This window comes from Panicum virgatum, chromosome 8N (genome assembly GCF_016808335.1).
Source record: "Panicum virgatum strain AP13 chromosome 8N, P.virgatum_v5, whole genome shotgun sequence".
NCBI classification, from domain to species: Eukaryota; Viridiplantae; Streptophyta; class Magnoliopsida; order Poales; family Poaceae; genus Panicum; species Panicum virgatum.
In genome coordinates, this window is record NC_053152.1 from 42,591,023 (window position 1) to 42,610,290 (window position 19,268).

At 49.7% G+C, this 19,268-nt stretch overlaps 3 protein-coding genes, 1 long non-coding RNA gene and 1 pseudogene across 6 annotated transcripts; 2 read left to right on the plus strand and 3 right to left on the minus strand.

The window, feature by feature from the left end:
• Positions 1 to 782: 782 nt before the first annotated feature.
• Positions 783 to 3,694, minus strand: LOC120686838. 2 transcript variants are annotated; one of them, XR_005680404.1, is made up of 4 exons: positions 3,309 to 3,694; positions 2,858 to 3,098; positions 1,909 to 2,005; positions 783 to 1,755 (listed from the first exon to the last, which is right to left on the minus strand). It is a non-coding gene; the product is annotated as an uncharacterized LOC120686838 (long non-coding RNA). The 2 variants fall into 2 exon arrangements; XR_005680403.1 differs by having other exon boundaries at positions 2,858 to 3,694.
• A 521-nt stretch (positions 3,695 to 4,215) lies between these two features.
• On the plus strand, positions 4,216 to 6,960 carry LOC120684525 (annotated as a pseudogene).
• Positions 6,961 to 7,975: 1,015 nt separating this feature from the next.
• Positions 7,976 to 10,182, plus strand: LOC120686020 (hexose carrier protein HEX6-like). The gene is made up of 3 exons (XM_039968179.1): positions 7,976 to 8,312; positions 8,403 to 8,728; positions 8,890 to 10,182. Exons 1-3 carry the CDS (start codon positions 8,003 to 8,005, stop codon positions 9,952 to 9,954), a joined length of 1,701 nt encoding a protein of 566 aa, XP_039824113.1. The 5' UTR covers positions 7,976 to 8,002; the 3' UTR covers positions 9,955 to 10,182.
• A 143-nt stretch (positions 10,183 to 10,325) lies between these two features.
• LOC120686021 lies at positions 10,326 to 12,087 on the minus strand. Its single transcript, XM_039968180.1, has one exon. The coding sequence runs from the start codon at positions 11,947 to 11,949 to the stop codon at positions 10,570 to 10,572; it is 1,380 nt and encodes a 459-aa protein (XP_039824114.1). The 5' UTR covers positions 11,950 to 12,087; the 3' UTR covers positions 10,326 to 10,569.
• Positions 12,088 to 15,940: 3,853 nt separating this feature from the next.
• LOC120686878 lies at positions 15,941 to 18,329 on the minus strand. Of its 2 annotated transcripts, XM_039969071.1 has the most exons (4): positions 18,171 to 18,329; positions 17,992 to 18,090; positions 17,447 to 17,887; positions 15,941 to 17,226 (listed from the first exon to the last, which is right to left on the minus strand). In XM_039969071.1, the coding sequence occupies exons 3-4, from the start codon at positions 17,622 to 17,624 to the stop codon at positions 16,349 to 16,351; spliced, it is 1,056 nt and encodes a 351-aa protein (XP_039825005.1). In that variant the 5' UTR covers positions 17,625 to 17,887; positions 17,992 to 18,090; positions 18,171 to 18,329; the 3' UTR covers positions 15,941 to 16,348. The 2 variants fall into 2 exon arrangements, with proteins under 2 accessions (XP_039825005.1, XP_039825006.1); XM_039969072.1 differs by lacking the exon at positions 15,941 to 17,226 and having other exon boundaries at positions 17,287 to 17,887.
• Positions 18,330 to 19,268: the final 939 nt, after the last annotated feature.

Here is a 19,268-nt window from a genome sequence, read left to right on the forward strand (position 1 = left end):
CCACCAACTCGAACTAGCCGTTACTAGCCGTGAGCCAGTTTTTGCGTAGGCATCGGAACTTCCGATGCATAGGGCGTCGGTTCTTCTGGTCACTCTGCGCTCTGAAGTAGCTGTTGGCAGCTCTGACACTTCTGCAGCTGAGTTGGCAACCACCGGTTTAATCGATGACTTAGTGTCGGTTCAACCGGTGCCTCTTGATCATCAAGTAGCAGTTGCCCTTGCTGACGTCATTGCACCGACGCCTTGCTCCGACGCACCACTGGTTCAACCGGTGCTGAAGGCTTGGCTGCTGCACGCTTGACAACGTCTCTGGAACATAGTACGTTGAATGCACCGATGCCTCTCTTGACACCGTCGGTTCATCCGGTGCTTCACTTCTTTCTTCACTTGATCTCCAGAGGCGCACAGGCTTGTGCCATAGCCAGGGCGTCGGATCTTCCGACAACCATCGGATGCACCGATGTTGTATGCATCGGTTCTTCCAGTGCTACTGATTTCAGTAGAACTCGTCCAATTCAGCGTTTCTTTGAGTTCTTTCTTCGTGTTTTGCTTTGCATGACCCTTTTTACTTCATCCCTGGGATCTAGAAATGTTCACTTAACAAAATCTTTAGTCCCATTGATTGCGTTGTCATTCGATCACCAAAATCACTCGAAATGGCATAAATGGTGCCATGTTCGTTACACGCTGACAGGGTAATCAGACAAAAAGATAAGTGAAAGTGGATTTAGTATTAAACTGTAAACACAGTTTACTGGTTTCATGGAACTTCAAGCAGGAGAAATAAAATCATGTTGTAGCTCATCAATATAATCAACATGTATGCCATGATACTTTGAAGCAGAAATTTCTGAGTATATAATGCTGATATCCAGTATTCAATGGCATATGTAGAAATAGAAATACACCAATATGAGTTTCTTCCCACTGTAGGCATATGTAATGAGATTCCGGAATCAAATGGACAGAACATGATCACCTTCACCTGCTGCGTACAAATAAATTGAATGAAGTAAATTTGTCATCAATATGTACAGGCACAAAAAACTATTCAGTTCTAGACCTCATAAAACTTGGAGCCCCTGTATACATTAACAAAACTCATTTGATAGAGTAGTTGTTTCCAGTATACTTTTTTTGGGCAAACTAATATTAAAATTATCATTTTAGTGAGGCCAACCTCTTTCTTGTGTACTGTATTTTCCTGTGCACCAATGTGAATGGCAAAAAGTAAAGAAGTCATCAGTTGAACATATACAATTGCTCATCTGATGGACGAACATATACAATATTTAATTTTTAAAAACAGGAAATCCTCACAATATATCCATGTGGTGCAAGTGAACATTCTTTAGTTTGAATGTTCCATTAGGGCAGCATGAGTATGCACAATTCTCAAGTTGTTTGCAAGTACTTGAGGAGCTAAGGATAGATGTCTGAACAAATCTCATGTGCTCCTGAATGTCTGAAATAGTTCAGCAATTAAAAGAAGTAGCAAAGACACCTGAAAGAGCAAGACATTTATAAAGAAAGATGGTAATCGGTAACTATGACTTTTTTTTATTTCTGCACCAAAACATCCAATTTAATTTATCAACCAGAAGAGAACATGATTCCAGTTGTCACACCTAATTTAACAAAAAATATAGCATGCTTAAGAAGAAAGGAGGCCAAGAGAATCTCTAGTGCTATCTGGTCCATCACGACCGACCAGAGTAGCTCCAGGAGACAATAATACCCAGCAAGGCGCGACACCTGAAATTTTCAGCAACCCAACAAAGATCACGTCGTCTGTTTGCTGGACCTAGAGTTCGAATTAGCAGGAATCAAAAAGACCTAGAGGCCCAACGAGTTGTACAAGCAAGACAGTGCCATTGGGAAGTGAGGAGGGGGAGAGGGGACACATACCTGCTCATGCCCCGGGGGCGCTAGCGCTGAGTAGCTCATTCTTCCAGATGATCTTAATCAACATTCTTGGATATGTTATCAGAACAACTATCAAAGCCTGAAAGTTTGGTGAAAGAAGGAAATCATTTTTGCATAGAGGACATGATAGTATAATTTCCTATATAATTTGGAGATTGCAAAGTGACAACTTGGAGTCAACTATCATTTTCCTACCACATTATGCTAGCAGAATAGCATATATTTAAGACTAAATGTGCCCACAGTAAAGTGTGAGTTTATAAGAGTATTCAAACATTAAATGTGCCCTCAGTAAAATGTGAATTTAGAAGAGTATTCAAACCAATGTTCTTACGGCGTTAAGGCGAGTTGTGGCAAGTCACCACCGCCTAGCCGCCTAGGCGGGCTAAAACGCCTAGGCGGGCTAAAACAGGGGAGCGCCTTGTCGCCTAGGCGACGCCTAGGCGACGCCATAAGAACATTGATTCAAACACAACAAATAATCAACACTGTTGTTATTAGCATAGGATGCCTTAATACAATGAAATATTTCTAGGTTTCCTTGCTTAAGCAGCCTATAGATATGTGATAAAAGCTTTGAAATGATGCGATTTATTATCAAGAAAATAACAGGTACCCTTTCCACAGAAAGATAACATATACGATATATTATACAAGGGTCATTCTCCACCCAGGTCTATCTGCCATCAAACTGTTCCCATTTTATAGAATGCCGCACTCATGTTATCCTAAAGTATATATATCTGAAGAAATCTCCTCTGCACCTCAATGTCTGAAATAACTCAAGGCAATTAAAACAAGAAGCAAACATAACTGAATTTTTTTTTGTATTTATATAATTCTTTCTATTGCACTAACATGTCCCCATTCCTATAATCTATTACTGATGTACACCATTGGAACAAACAGATTACGATGATTCTTAGCTAACCTTAGCATTATTGGACTCCACACACGATAGTTGGCAAAGGGGCGTCAACTGCGGCAGCGGGACTACACGATCTCTTCCCCGCCATTGGCCAGTAGCTCCACTTGGCCGGCAAGAAGCTGCAACTCGAGGGCACCATGCCAGGTGAAGGCCACTGTAGGCCATAGCCATGGAGGGCGTTGTATTTATCCTGTCCTTTGGCACCGTCGCACCGGTGCCTACGCGAGGCTGCTTGCGCGTGAGCCTGCGGAGGCCAACGTTGCCGGAGAGGTGTCAGGACCGGCGGGGGCAGGATACGGGGAGCGCCGCTACAGTCGGAACCATGGGGCCGGAGCGGATGTGCTAGGCCATGGAGAGGGAAAGCACAGGGCCATAGCCCACCGCAAGGGAAGATTGGAGTCAGATCCAATGCTTATCGTGGTTGTACAAGAAGAAAACATGGATCAAAGATTACTCTATCTCCAAGACGCGAGCTCCGCACGGAGGGGCATACGGTCATCGGGGCTATAGAAGAGGTGACGCGGAGTGCGGCGGTGGCCGCGGCGAGGGGAGCGCTGCCCGTGCATTGAAGCCGGTGTCAGCCACGTCGAGGAGGTCGAGGAGCCGCGCGGCTCCCGAGCTGCCAGGCCATCGCGGATCTAGCCAAGATCGCCTCCTCTCCCTCCCAGCCAAACTCGCGCCGGATCTGGATCCTATGGTAGCGAGCGGCGGCAGAAGGCAGGAGGAGCGCCGGCGGGGAGGGGCGACCAAGGCTGGCAGAGAGGGAGAAAGGGAGGGGAGGCGGCGGCGCGGAGGGAGAGAGCAGAGAGGGAGGGGGAGGGCCGCAGCGGGGAGCAAGAGCAGGAGGAGAGGGCTAGGGTTCGGGGCTGCGGGAGGGGGTAAACGAAAAAGTACATTGGGGTGTTTTGCAAATACGACAACATTCTTCTTTGCTTGATAATAAATATTACATTGAGTATCTGCATGAAAAATTTATGAACGTGGGTACTGTACATTCCGGCATACTGGATTGATCTGTAAATTTTAAAAAAGAGAAGAACTTTTTTGCAAAGTAGCGAAAGCTCTGGATGAACGCCACGCGTCCTATTTTTCACGTGAAATGCGGGGAGGAGAGCAAACAGTGGCAGGTTTTAACCATTCCGATTGATATCGAAGTTCCAAGTCGGTGCAGTATTTTCGTCCAGAGGATGGAGAAGTAGGCAGTGAGGGCCTCAGCTTTGGCACCATGAGATGTGGAATTCCACGTTGTCTCTAGAAGGTGCTTATAGGAGTAGAATTGTTTATGTGTATTCATAGATGTGGGTGTGTGTTTGTGAGTGTTTTTGTCTGTACTGTATGTTTGGGGAAAAAAGTCACCAAAGTTTTGATATGACTGCGCCGGAATCGGACCGTGGCATAAGCACGATGGAAAAAAGCAGTTTGGCATCTGCTTTCCCTCCTGATTGCTCTGTATTTCCCTTTCTGCTTCCGATACCCTGATGGCCATGTTGGCATCTGCTTCCCTGATATCTCATCTTTATGCTGCAAACACGCACTCAACAGTAGAGTAAGCTTTCCATTTTTTGCAGCGCTAGCGACAGCTCCCAAGTTTGAAACGGCATCACTGCACGTCCCTGGAAGATCAGCACGAGAGTTCAGTCACCGTGCGGGCGCGCTCCCCGCGACGTCCGTACCGCGAGCTAACGAAGCTCAGCGCTTAGCTCCCCGCGGCGCGACCATGGCCGTCGGTGGTTTCACGGCCGCCAGCGCTGGCAGCGGCGAGGACGCGGGGCGGCGGTACGGCGGCGGGGTCACGGCGTTCGTGCTTCGTGGCGCTGTCCTGCGTCACGGTGGCCATGGGCGGCGCCATCTTCGGCTACGACGTCGGCACCGTGGGCGGCGTGTCGTCCATGGACCCGTTCCTGCGCGACTTCTTCCCGGACGTGTACCGCCGGATGAAGGCCGGCGGCGCCGCGCGCGCCGGCAACTACTGCCGGTTCGACAGCCAGCTGCTGACGCTCTTCACCTCCTCGCTCTACGTCGCCGGCCTGCTAACCGCCGTGCTCCTCGCGTCGCGGGTCACGGCGCGCCGCGGGCGCCGCACGTCCATGGTCCTCGGCGGCGGTGCGGTGGCGCCGCCAACGTGTCCATGGCCATCCTCGGCCGCGCGCTGCTCGGCGTCGGCGTGTTGGAGCTCAGCCTTGCACCGCGAAGACGGCGAACAGAGCTCCGCCGGGGGGTCGACGGTGAACTCACTCTTCCGGCGATCCCCGGCCAGGAAATTGGTGCGCAATCGACGCACCAGCTCACACTCAAGCTCACCGAACCGATCGCTGGACGAACTCACTCACACACGCGACGAATTTGTCTCGGCGGGAAGAAGAAGATGAACAGTGACACAGGGGAACTTCGCGCTCAAACGCTCGGCGCCGAACGCCGTTTTCCAATTCACCGCGGTAGCATGATCTAGGGGTTACAAGGAGGCTATATAGCCGGACGGACGCGCCCACGACCACGCGCAGCCCTCCATCATCGCCGATCGGCCCGCGTGGCTCTGCCATGGCGCCCACGATGCGCTCGCTGCGCGCACGCCACGGAACAGAGACGCTGCGGCCAATGCGGGCGCTCTAACTACCTCAACGGCTCGCAAGGCGCTCTAACTACCTCAACGGCTCGCACGAACGAGCTCGATCACCCCCGATCTCGACTCCACTCACGCCACGACGATCGCCGCACATGATCGCATTCCGCTCGTCCCGGCGTGCACACACGGCCGGACCCGAGCTCACACCCGCGCGCACACACACGCACACACGCACCCCCCCCAGCCGTGAACACGATCGCGCTGGGTTTATTTCCAACACGCCCTTGGGTTCGTCAACCAGGCCGTGCCGCTGTACCTGTCCGAGATGGCGCCGGCGCGCTACCGGGGGATGTTCAGCAACGGCTTCCAGCTCAGCCTGTGCCTGGGAGCTCTCCTCGCGACGGTCGTCAACTACGGCGCCGCGAAGATCGCGGCGGGGTGGGGCTGGAGGCTCTCGCTGGGCCTGACCGCCGTCCCCGCCGCGCTGCTTACCGCCGGCGCGGTCTTCCTGCCGGAGACACCCAACAGCCTCGTCCAGCAGGGCAAGGGCCGCGGCGAGGTGCGGGCGCTGCTGCAGAAGATCAGGGGCACCGACGCCGTCGACGCCGAGTTCGACGACATCGTCGAGCGCGGCGCCGGCGGGCTGCGGCTGCTCCTGACGCGGCGGCGGTACCGTCCGCAGCTGGCCATAACCGTCCAGATCCCGTCCTTCGCGCAGCTCACCGGGATCAACGCCATCGGGTTCTACGCGCCGGTGCTGCTGCGCAGCATCGGCATGGCCGGTACCGTCGCTGCTGTCCACCATCGCGCTGGTCGTCATCTCCTCCGCCGCGACGCTCGCCTCCATGTTCGCGGCCGACCGCTTCGGGAGGCGGACGCTCCTCCTCACCGGCGGCGCGCAGATGCTCGCCGCCGAGGTGCTCATCGGCGCCGTCATGGCCGCGAAGCTCGGCGACGAGGGCGGGCTCGGCAGGGCCTACGCGCTGGCTCTCCTCCTGCTCATCGGCGTCTACTCGGCGGGCTTCGGGTGGTCATGGGGCCCGCTGAGCTGGCTGGTGCCCAGCGAGGTCTTCCCGCTGGAGGTCCGGTCCGCCGGGCAGAGCGTCACGGTGGCGTCGGGCTTCGTGTTCACCATCCTCGTCGCGCAGTACTTCCTCGCCATGCTGTGCCGGATGAAGGCGTGGCTCTTCTTCTTCTTCGGCGGGTGGATCGCGGTGATGACGGCGTTCGTCTACCTCCTCTTGCCGGAGACCAAGGGGCTGCCCATCGAGCAGATTGACAAGGTCTGGGCGGAGCACTGGTTCTGGAGAAAGGGTACTAGGGGCGGATGAAGCACACACAAGTGAGAAGCTGTAAAAAAAAGGCTTCTGCTGTGGAGTATTTTTTAAGACAAGGATATTCAATATTTGATCCTTTTGAAGGACTTTTGGAACTAGATGTTATACTGTACATTTTCACAGTGCACTGAATTGTTAAGTTGGTCTGATGAGATTTATACGATGTAGCCAAACTTTTGAGATTTTACTATCTACAATATTTTATATTTCTAATCCAAAATTTATGTCTATTTAACATTGTTATAGAAGTCAAAACTTTTTCTAGCTTTAATCATCACCAACTTAATTAATTCTAAATTGATAGCATAAGCCAGGCTCATCACCATGATATTTATCCCTTATATAAAAAGTCCCTACCTCTTATAAAAAGGGCAAATTTTAGGATTTTCTTTGGAGGCCCTAATGACTTTGATGCTCGTAAGTAATTACCATTAATTTACATGAGCAAGTAAACTACTTGAATCCTATTCCCATTAAGGTCAGTCTCAATGCACAATTTCATAGCACATTTACCAAGACTGAGAACTAGATAGCTGTGCCGACTGAGTTTTATGAGGATGAAACTCATCTTTGAAACTTCCTCCTCTCTCTCTCCTCACCATGTGATCAGCAAAATTGGTGATGTGGTATAGAATTTAATATTATAAAACTCTCCATAAAACCCCATTGAGACTGACCTAATAACACAATATATTGCTAATCCTAGCAACCGTGCAGGGCTTAAATACGATGGGCCCACCAAGCTAGTATGATATCCACAATTGCATTCTTTCTTTGTGGAACAAATTTTGAATGTTACAACTGTATTATTCATGATAACAAGGGAATATATTTTCATATATATTTATAGACCGCGCCGATATCCTTAGACTTATATTTGGAGCCAGAATGAGTAAGATATTTATTTTGAGAACATGCAAAATCATATTTGTATATATGGCTTGAAACTTTCTCATGATTTCACAATTCTATTGAATTTCATACACATATATTTAAAATGATTAGTGGTCAAATATACATATTGGATATGAATATTGTCATATACCCTTGCCATGTAGTGGCGGAGTACATATATACAGTAGGATGAAAGTGACAAAAAATGAACGATATAATTGAAGTAATGGGAAAGAAAAACTTCTCAGTTTTCAGATATTTTTGAAGGCACTACAACGACGTGTGTGATCATGATTATGGCGTAAACTCTTGCAACCAATAAGTCAAGCGCCGCCTGGGAAAATTCGTACAAAAATGCATAAACAAACAGGTTGCCGACGGCCGGCACATACAAAGCTCCAAACAATGGCGCATCAAAGCTTGACTGCAAATGGCAACAGCAGCCAGCAGCTGGTCAACAGAGTCCAAAGAGCATGGGCCCGAAGCCTCACTGACCGAGCTCACCACCAGCTGTGGACCATGGCCGTCGGTCTCGTCGATGCTGCCGGCAGCGGCGGCGGCGATGATCGGCAGTACGGCGGGAGGATCACCTTGTTCGTGGTGCTGTCCTGTGTCACGGCGGCCTTGGGCGGCGCCATCTTCGGCTACGACCTCGGGACCTCAGGTACCATGCTCCATGGCCATGTCACAAAATCTGGTGAGTTCTTCACCTTTGGAGTGACTGATTGTGAAGGGTTTTGCACTTGTACACCAGGCGGCGTGTCATCCATGGGGCCGTTCCTCAGGGAGTTCTTCCCGGACGTGTACCGGCGGATGCACGGCGACGTGCGCGTCAGCAACTACTGCAAGTTCGACAGCCAGCTGTTGACGCTCTTCACCTCGTCGCTGTACATCGCCGGCCTGCTCACCGCGATGCTCCTCTCGTCGTGGTTCACGGCCAGGCGCGGGCGCCGGCCGTCCATGATCGTCGGCGGGGTGGCGTTCCTCGCCGGCGCGGCGGTCAGCGGCGGCGCCGTGAACGTATACATGGCCATCCTCGGCAGGGCGCTGCTCGGCGTCGGTCTTGGCTTCGCCAATCAGGTCAGAATAAGTGCCTTAGATTTCTTTTCCCCCAGAAGATTCTGTAAAAAGAAAGAGAAATCAATTTGAATTCAAATCAACTATATATGTCGATGTCATTATCAAATATCAAACTAATTTGGAGAAATAAACAATTTAGATTCTTGAAACGAATTCTGCAGGCAGTGCTTTTGTACCTGTCTGAAATGGCCCCTGCACGATTCCGAGGAGCATTCAGCAACGGCTTCCAGCTCACCCTGTGTCTGGGATCTCTCGCCGCGAACGTCATCAACTACGGCGCCGACAAGCTCACCGGCGGCTGGGGCTGGAGGCTGTCGCTGGGCCTGGCCGGCGTCCCCGCCGCGTTCTTCACGCTGGGCGCCGTCTTCCTGCCGGAGACGCCCAACAGCCTCGTGCAGCAGGGCGCGGACCGCGGCAAGGTGCGAGCGCTGCTGCAGAGGATCAGAGGCACCGACGCCGTCGACGCCGAACTCGACGACATCGTCGCGGCGAGCGGCGCCGGCGGCGATGGCCTCCGGCTGATCCTCTCGCAGCCAAGGTACCGGCCGCAGCTCGCGATCGCCGTGCTGATGCCGGCGTTCACGCAGCTCACCGGGATCAACGCCGTCGGGTTCTACGCGCCGGTGCTGCTCCGCACGGTCGGCATGGGCGAGAGCCTGGCCCTGCTCTCGACGATCATCACGGTGGCGATCTACACGGCGTCGACGGTGGTGTTCATGTTCGCCATCGACCGGTTCGGGCGGCGCACGCTGCTCATCGCCGGCAGCCTCCAGATGCTGGCCTCCGAGCTGCTGATCGGCGCCATCTTGGCGGTGGAGCTCGGCGACGAGGGCGGCATGAGCCGGGGCTACGCGGCGGCGCTGTTCGTGCTCATCGGCGTGTACGTGGCAGGCTACAGCTGGTCGTGGGGCCCCATGACGTGGCTGGTGCCCACCGAGGTGTTCCCGCTGGAGATCCGGTCGGCAGGCCAGAGCGTGACGGTGGCGTCCGGGTTCGTGTTCACCATCTTCGTCGCGCAGGGGTTCCTCGCCATGCTGTGCCGGATGAGGGCGTGGCTCTTCTTCTTCTTCGCCGGCTGGATCGTGGTGATGACGGGCTTCGTGTACCTGTTCTTGCCGGAGACGAAGGGGATGCCCATCGAGCAGGTCGGCAAGGTGTGGAGGGAGCACTGGTTCTGGGGGAGGGTTGTGGGTGTGGATGAATCGCAGGCAAGCGACAAGCTGTGAAAAAAACTCTAGCTAGATGAACAGTACAAACTCTGGGCTGTGCAAATTCATCTGGGTTGTAGATCGGAGGGCCAGGAAAGAGCTAATGCATTCTGGTGTTCATCTCACATGAAGAATTCATTAAGCTCTTACAGAAACTGCATGAGTTGTCCAACTAGCCACAAGAATCTGCTGATTGTAGTATTCAAACTGGATATATAGACAGAGATATCATAATGCATCATCAAAGGCTAGACCAACAAAACATGATCTTCTATATTCAGACATGTAACAGAGATTGAAACTAGAGTAAGCACGAGGTGCATCACACAGCACAAATTCAGGCTAAAGTGCAGAGATTCAATTCCTGGGCAAAAGATGCCATCGCCAAATTCAAGTTAAAACACAACAATGCATAGCCACTAACAATCTACAAAGGAATTTTAAAAGGAAGTGCGCATATAAGTTAAATACTAAAAGCCGTCAAATTCAGACAAGCATGACCGGAATCATACATGAAACAACAGCATACACATGTTCTCAGTCACAAACAGAACAGCCTGGCGCCTCACAACAAGCATAAGCGGGCTTCTTATCTATTCATACTCATTAGGACTAGATTTGATCTGCACCAGTTCATTCGGAAGGAAAAAGCCATGTTGGATTCATCAGACTGCCATCAAGTGCCTGGAGGCTCGCATCTGGTATTTCTGTAGCAAATGGTGCCATGGTACCATCCCTCATGCTGTACACAAATCTATGAAAAGGGGGTCCATTTTTAGCAGGGAAGAGGCCACCAGGCCCACCATCAACGAAGTAGATAAGATCATCTTCGACTCCATCATACTGACACACATGGAATGAGTTGCTGCTGCATGGGCTGATGAAAATGCAGTCGCCATCCAAGCTGTTAATCTCAGATAATCTGAAATGGTTTGTGCTCAAGTCCATCTCAAATACCCCAATCTTACAAATGTTGTGCCAGCCTTCTGCACCTAGGTATGTCACAATCAGCAACAGCTTCCCATGCCACTCAACCATGTTCCACCTCTGTCCATAGCTACCCTGGACCTCAGGCACTTTGATCACACAGCGCTCGACTCGAGAAACCATCAGGCCACTGTCATCTTCGGAGATGTCAAAGACAGAGAGGTTCAAGGTGACCTTGCTGAACATGTATACCTTCCCCTGGTACAAGGTGATATCACTGAACTTACTAATGCAGCCTCCATGGCACACGCACCACGACGTCATCCCAGGCCGCCACAGAGCAAGCTTAGCAGCACTCCTGTGCACAGAGATGGCAGCCACAACACACCTGGAGCCAGGGTCGGGTGACGAGGACAAGACCACCTTGCAGAACGACATCACATACTGTGCGGCATTAACTGTGCAATGCACCGCACCGAAGCCATTGGCGATGGGGAGAGATCTGCTGTACTGGTCAATGGAATGGGTGGCTACTGAAGGTGGCGGAAGCCAGACAACATCCCGGGAGAAGGCGTCCATCAAGAAGCACCGGCCGTCACCAAAGTAGCGACCTTTATTGAGCTGCACGCCGGCAAGCCACCCTTGGAAGGCGCCGACGCAGCGAACGTCCACCGCCATCTCCCGTGAGGGCAACGGGATGCTCCGCGCGCCCGTCATGGCCCCGTCGGCGCAGAAGCAGGAGAAGGCGAAGTCGGAGAGCACGAGCAGCGGGAGCGGCGGCGGCGGCCGCCCGTGGGCGCGCGCCGCAGCGCGCCACGCGCGGCAGGCGGAGCGCAGCCTGGCGCGGTCGTCGGCGCGGGGGAAGCGGCCGACCACGAGGCCGAGGATGTCGGCCGGGAGGTCCGCCCACGATCCGCGCTGGGGCCCTGGAGGCTCAGGAGACGTGGGACATTCCGTCGAACGCCTTGCCTGCACCAAGGCCACCGACGGCGACGGCAGTGAAGGCGCGCCCCGGCGCCAGGGAGGGGTGCGGACGTGTAGGGGTGGGTCTCGACTCGGTCCTGGGCCTCCTCTGCCCGGATCCATGGCCGCCGGAGGGTGCCGCGGCGCCTGGGATCCTTGCCCCTGGGAAGATGAGCCGCTTGTCCCGGATCCTTTGCCCCTGGGAAGTCGAGGTGAAAAAGGGCAAGGATGCGGTGCTGCTTGTTGGACTGACTCGTGGGCCTTGGCTGCTCTTCAGTCCCTGGCCTGTGGCCCGCTATCTTTATTGGAAAGGAAAATTGTACCAAAATTTGCACCCGTCATAATTCCATTCTTTTACAATATTATTACTACCTTTAACTTGTACCTTCATAATTTTCAAAATGAAAACTTGAAACATGGCTAAGCTCCATGCTGCAACGATCATGTGGTTCATATATATCGTGTCCGTTTAAATTTTTAAATTTGTTTTCGGACAAAAGCCAGTCTATTTTTGCATCGAGAACTCCAGAACAGAAATTATCTTGTTATGGTTTAAAAAATATTTTGTCATGTTGTTTTCACAGTGCAACTAAAATACTTCGTTCGAAAAAACAGAGTGCACACTCCCTAGCATACGCAGCAAAATACAGGGGGGAGTAAGGTGTTGGCGTCAGCGTCCATCCCCGCCTCCGCAGGGCTTCTTGCACCCGTGGGTCCCATTTTTCATAGTTGCACTCGTGGGTCCCCTACTGCCGTTCTCTGTCTTGTTGGCCAGCAGTCTCATTAGAGAAAGGAATTTTCATGATTGTGTTGTGATTATCATACTTTGTACGTATCTTTGTTTCAATACTGCTAAGTTTGTAGAGACCGAACAATAAAACAAGTACGACAAAAATTCCTACTCCTCTCTTTTAAAGAAACTATTATAAAGTGTAATGTAAGCGTCTTTGCGCTCACATGTAATAGAAGAAAAACATGAACCAATCATGGGTTCTAAATTGCACACAATCTTTTTTATGTTTTCACTATGAGACTCACTGCAGTGTTAGTGTTATGTGTCCAGTTATTTGTCCGATTTTGGAAAAGTTGGGGTGTGAAATACCCAATTTTATAGGTTGGGGGTTAAGTAGGCGACTGCCGATAGGTAGGGGTTGTGTAGACTTTTTCCTACGTGAAATATGGATTGGTTCGTTTTGTTCCCTAATGAAATTCTTCTATTTTATCTCCTTATATAATTTGAGTTATTTTCCCCCAATTTTGCATCATGATAAATGACTTCAAGTCCTACACTAAAATAATATATTAGATTACTTTAATTATTATTTTTCTAGTTTGAGAAAAATGCATAAAAATATCATGAGAATTTCCCATGGCTGCGGCTCCCTCTTCTTCCTCCTCACAGCCACAGTCGCGGCCCCCTTCTCTTCTTCCTTGCATCCATGGTAGGCTTCTTTCGTCGGCTAGATGAGAACTCGTGCACAAGGGGTGAGGAGGGTCATTGTGCTCGCCTTGGACTATTGATCATCTGCCATGCCAAAATGGTAATCCTAGGGTTGTGTACATCTAAACATAAATTGAATTTAGCTGCTTTTGAGACTTCTTTTAGTGGTCTTCCGAACAACTGAATTCGAATCAATGGTTGATTTGGTATTGAACTCAACTCAATATCGTACCCTCCAATATTGACATCCAAATGGAGCCCTACATCACCTTTCCATATTCGAACTGTACGAATGTGGTGGAAATGGTCGGCGGTGGGTAATGATTTTTTGCCACCTACTACCGTGTCGTGAGTGGGAAAGACTGTGTTTGATGTGTTTGGAACACACCTTTCTTTATGAAATAGAAATGTAAAATGTTGAATGAAATTTCCTGGAGACAGACAAAAGCAAGGCTCTCGGCGCCTTTGCACAAGTTATTGGAGCTGATCAAATGAGCTGTGCTCTACGGTTTCCACCACCATCTTTAAGTGTCTATTGAGAAGCCATGTTATTTTGCCACCACATTTCACACTGGGTATAGAGCTGTGAGCCTGTGAACTCAATCAAATTTATAAAGGGCAAAGTAGCAAGAACTGAATTGTGATAGATTTCACCCTGTATCACAAGTTGGACGTTGATACACTCATGAGTCATATGTTGTACGTTTCCATACTCATGATTCACGAGGGAGTAAACCACGCAATGGTTACTTCTCCATCATGCAAAGTTCACCCACTCAGACTTCATCCAAAGCAATCGGTCAGTTGCAGAAGAGAATATTCAGGGGTCCAATAGCTGAAAAAAATGTAGTTGACCTGCGCGGTTGGGGTTGGGGTTGGGGTTGGGGGGGTGTGTGTGTGGGGGGGGGGGGGGGGGGGGGGGACGTCCCCGTGCCGTGGTATTAAGGAGACATTCTCGTGTAAGATGAAGAGAATCCTCGAACATTGGTTGGACTAATACTACATTTATTTCACCAGAAGGATCCACAAATTGTTGACTCGCTCTAGAAAAGAGCTTCGTAGTTGGGAGCTCTGCATTCAAATTATCCACAGAGTCTTTATTGGAAAAATCACTCTGCCCTTACAGTTCAAAGCCCTAACCAAGTTCATTTAGAGTTCAATTTAGAGCATTGCCAATTGGCCATTACATCAAGATCAGTCTCCTTTCTCTTTTCGGGAGCGGCCAGTTCATTCGAGCCAAGTGCAAGATCGGCTTCCTTTAGCGTCAAGATCTTCTCTAACATTGAGCTACCTTTGCCTCAGATGAAGAGGCTTCGAGACAAGATCTACAAACGTCTGCCTCGGCCCTGCTCTATCCGTACACAATGGCCCATCGCCTATGAGAACATGCAATTTTTTTTTTGCGCGAAACGGGAGCTGGAACTCCCGAGCTAGTGAGACCACATCCGGCCATCCATCAACCGGGCTAAAGCCGTTTCGCAAGGTTCCAATATCTGAAGCTCTGGAGACGGCACGGTCTGCTGCCATATGCGCTGTTGGCACAACCGCACCTGGTAGCTGGCCCATGCTTCTCACTAGTAGAAAACAAGCGAAAGGTCCACCCAAAAGTAGCATTGGTACCCGTTTTTCTTCATGCTGGTACTTTTGGGATGGATGGGAGCCTAAGACCGTCCACAGCGATAGGAGGAAATGGAGGAGTAAATCTACTGTTTGGCACTGTAGATGTACTGTTTGGCACTGTAGACAGAGAGGGCGTGGGAAACGAGGCAAGAGCAAATTTGCTCTTGCTCTTGCCATTGTGGACAGCCTAAGGAGATCCTTTAGTACCTAGTGGTGTTGGTAACACCACTCGATACCAAAGGCTGATACCATCCGATACCCATCACACAACAATTTGGTACCGGGTGATACCTAAAGGTTCTCCACTGGTTACTTCAAAACAAAAATATCTCCCTCTCAATCACAATTGTTGTGTGATGAGATGGTAAGGAAGCTACGCACAAGGCAAGAGGTTGCACATGCGTATTTCACGTGAAAAAATCACATGTCTGCGAGCCTCTTCCCGGTTTAATATATTTTTTAACAAAAAATACTTTGATACTAGATGAAGGTTCCATCCGGTACCAAAGAGAGCCTTAGGTACCCGTTGTTTTTACCTAGTGACGAAGGCCGAGACTGTTAGTCCCGGTTTCATAGTACTGGTTTCAAGAATCGGTACCTAAGGCCCTTAGCATAGCAACCAGTGCTGATTGGCTCTTTTATAGTAGTGTCTCCAGCAAAAATATCCCCGGGTCCAATCGTGGTGGGTTGCTGGTGTGTCCATTTGCCAGGACCAACAAAATGAAATCAGCTGCCCATTGAACTCAAGTTCCTGCAAAGTTGCAACCTAATAATTCGACAGCAAGGGCTTCATCATACCACCCTCTCTCTCATGTCGTACACAAATCTATCACGAGGGGTGCAATAATCAGGAACAAAGTAGATAACGTACCTTTTTTTTACATTTGCTTCCATGCCAGTGTGATTCGATTCTAGTTTGAATATCGTTGGCATTTTTATGAACAGGTGAATGATTCAGTAGAGCATGACAGAACAATATTCACTTTTAATTAGTATGAACCAAACCAACCGCTTTGGAAAAAAAAAGATTTATGTACTCATGATTCATATTAATATGGCAATGTCCTGTTCTATTACAAAAAGGAAGCAAGTTTATTCCAACCATTTACACAATATCTTTATCTGATTAGATCACGCTCAAAGAGACAGCATGCCACCACTCTTAGCATAATATTCCAGCAATGCTTCATACACATACAGTCATAGACAGCACTGGTGTATTCACTGACATAGAAAGCAGAAAAGAGAAACAGAACAACATCAGATGTGCCACTTAACACTCTGCATGTAGAAGCACTGGAGACATATGAGCATTCAAGAATTATAGTTCTACAATTCTGACATCCCTCATAACATATGCAGCTAGAAATGGAGATGCCACACGGCAGCACCATAATATTCAGAACGCAGGCAGCAAAAGGCTGCACCAAAAGCGCCTAAACAGATTTGCTCAGCAGCAGCTCATTTGGAGGTTAGCAACCACAACGGGACATCGAGCTTACCCCTTGGTGCCCCAAAGTTATGTGGTGATAACTTGACAGCAAAAGGCCTTGTTGTACCATTTCTCACATTGTACACAAATGTATCATAAGAAGGGTTGAAACAATCGCCCTCATACTCATATTTACTATACTGATCGACAAAGTAGACAAGGTCACCTTCAACTCCATCATACAGACCAGCAGGAAAGGAATTGCAGCCGCATGAGTCAACAAAGATACTATCACCATCAAAGCTGTGTATCTCTGTGAGTCCACAAGGGTTTGTGCTGAAGTCCAGTGCAAACACTTCAACTTGATGAAGGGCGCGCTTGGGACCGAACCTATCAGTAGTATCATACCTTCTGATGATTAATAATAGGTTGCCACGCCACACCACAATATTGCAACTCAATAAACCAGGATCCTGAACACGGTGTTCATGAAGTGGCTCAATCCCACAATGCTCAACACGAGAGACAACGACCCCACGATCATCCTCCTTGAGTTCAAAGGCATAGAGACGTGGAATGAACCTCAAGAGCACGTACAGCTTCCCCTGGTAGAAGGCAAAATCTTTGGGCCCAACAATTGGGAGGCCATCGCAAACATGCCAAGACTTCATCCCAGGTTGCCAGAGAGCAACTGTATGTGTAATGGTGTGGAATGATGACGCAACCACGATGCACTTGGACCCTGAGTCAGGTGAAGCAGATAGTACCACTTTGCGGAGCGACATTGTATATGTGTCATTGGTTGTGAAGTACACCTCACCGAAGCCATTGTTGACCGGGATAATGGGGAGAGCCTTATGAGAGTAACCAGAAAGCCCATGCTTGAAAGTGCTCAGATGTGGCAGACAGCGGCGGAGCCAGGGGTGTGCTGGGGGTGCTCCAGCCCCCCTACTCCAATGCAACCCATGGAGCCCCCCCCAAAGCCCGCCTACAATTTTCAAGCATGAATCAAGAGGAGGAAGAGGAAAATGAGGAAGAAGAAGAAGGAAAAGAGAGGGTGAAGGAAGAAGAAGAGGAAGATCAGCCCCCCCTAAATCCAAATTCTAGATTCGCCACTGGTGGCAGACGCACCACTTTGTGTGAGAAAGCATTCACCATGAAGCACTCGCCATCGAATTTTCTGTAATAGGCCCCACGATCATTGACAGGAGCCACGCCCACAAGCCATCCTTGGAAAGAGCCAACACAGCGGACATCATCTGCTGCCACCTCCTGCGGCATCTGGACGCGCCAAGTGGCCCTCATCGGCACCCCAGAACACAAGCACCAGAGCCTGAACCTGGGAAGAACCAGCACCGGCAGCGGAGGGTGCAGGCCGAGCAGGATGTTGGAGCACCCGACGGAGCGCCAGTGGCGGCACACGGCGCCCACGCTCGCTCAGTCTGCGAAGCACGGGAGGAGGCCCATAATGGCGACCAGGATGTCCAACGGGAGGCTCGCCCACGAGGCCACCGCCAAGTCAGTCTCCAGCTTTGACCTCTTAAGGGGTGTTTCGTCTAACACCTCGCCTGCAAAACCACAGTGCGGCCGTTTTGGTCACACTTTCTAGCAAACACCACAGACGATACGACCGCAGAAAACGCACCCACAATGCAGGGATGAAGGAGCTTACCAGATGTGCCGGCGCCGAAATCCACCGCCGTCCATGACCCGAGCCGCCGCTGGGTTTCTTGGTTCGACGAGCATGGAGGCATTCTGTCGAACACCTTGCCTGCTCGACCGCCACCGACAACCAGTCAAGGCACAGACCATGAGAGATGCAAATGTGTAGGCTCGGGAGCCGCCTCTAACCTGAGTTCCTTGTGCTGGAGTCCATGGCCGCCTGGGCTCCTCGCGTTGGGGTCTTGGGGAGAGGAGAGTCCCGGACGGACTGGCGGTGGGATCGGGTGGGATGGAACTCTGGAAGGGGAGGGAGAGGGGGAGACGAGCTCGTATCGGGATCGGGAATTAAGAAAATGGGAGCAGGGATCGATGGCTCCTCAATGACTGTCATGTGGGCCCATCGTACTCAGAAAGATTTTTCTTTGTATTACAGGAACTACTTATATTCTTATCTTAATATTATTTTTTCTATAATAATGTTATTAAGATATACTATGTGCTGAAATTTTGTAATAATTCCTAGGATAATTTTTTTCTCATATTAGTAGTAAAGAGGGATGCTTATCTCTCTACTATTGACGAAGAAAGAATACGTTTACAACATATAATTAAGGTGAAAGCTGGATAGATATTTTCTGTCACTCTGTCTACCGGGAAAAAAATCCATATACTAAATAGATAGTCCTATCCAGATTTAAAGATACTCAAAGATGAATTCATGATATGGATATGGAATATTGGTATTCGAGTAATTTTTTTGAGATTACACGGTACAACTCAGACACGCACAACGCACGCACACTCACACCTTATGAACACACGTACGCAAATCCTACCCTATGAGCATCTTCGGAGACCGAGCCAGCAAATCCTTGAGATTGACGAAGTCATCACTGACGCCTCGTTGTCGACGGGAACGTCGCCTACCACTGAATGCACGAGTCCAATAACATATATTTTTTTTACCAAATGTCCCATATTAGATTGAAAAAGGTCCATTTTTTATCAGCAATCTATCGCAGGTTGGTTTTCACTATCCAACTTTCAAATCAGGAATCTTTAATTATCTAGCTATCAAAACAGCAAATATTTGGTTATTTAGCTGTTTGGAAAGGGAGTTTCGCTGATGTGGACACATATGGAGGCAGGCCCACATGTCAGTTACTAGTTTTGACTTATCTAGATACCTAAACTTTGCTATTTAAATATATTGTAAAAATATGTATCTGGAAAAACTAAATGATGGAATATTATTCTTAGTCTACATCTATACTTATTTCTAATAAA

Excerpts from the sequence above, each read along its gene's own strand:
- LOC120686021 (XM_039968180.1), bottom strand. The coding sequence starts at position 11,949 with ATGGATCCGGGCAGAGGAGGCCCAGGACCGAGTCGAGACCCACCCCTA.
- LOC120686878 (XM_039969071.1), bottom strand. The coding sequence starts at position 17,624 with ATGAGGGCCACTTGGCGCGTCCAGATGCCGCAGGAGGTGGCAGCAGAT. Across the intron at positions 17,227-17,446 it reads TTTCTCACACAAAGTGGTGC|GTCTGCCACATCTGAGCACT; the intron begins GTCTGCCACCAG and ends GGCTCCGCCGCT.
- LOC120686020 (XM_039968179.1), top strand. The coding sequence starts at position 8,003 with ATGCATAAACAAACAGGTTGCCGACGGCCGGCACATACAAAGCTCCAA. Across the intron at positions 8,313-8,402 it reads CTACGACCTCGGGACCTCAG|GCGGCGTGTCATCCATGGGG; the intron begins GTACCATGCTCC and ends CTTGTACACCAG. Across the intron at positions 8,729-8,889 it reads GTCTTGGCTTCGCCAATCAG|GCAGTGCTTTTGTACCTGTC; the intron begins GTCAGAATAAGT and ends CGAATTCTGCAG.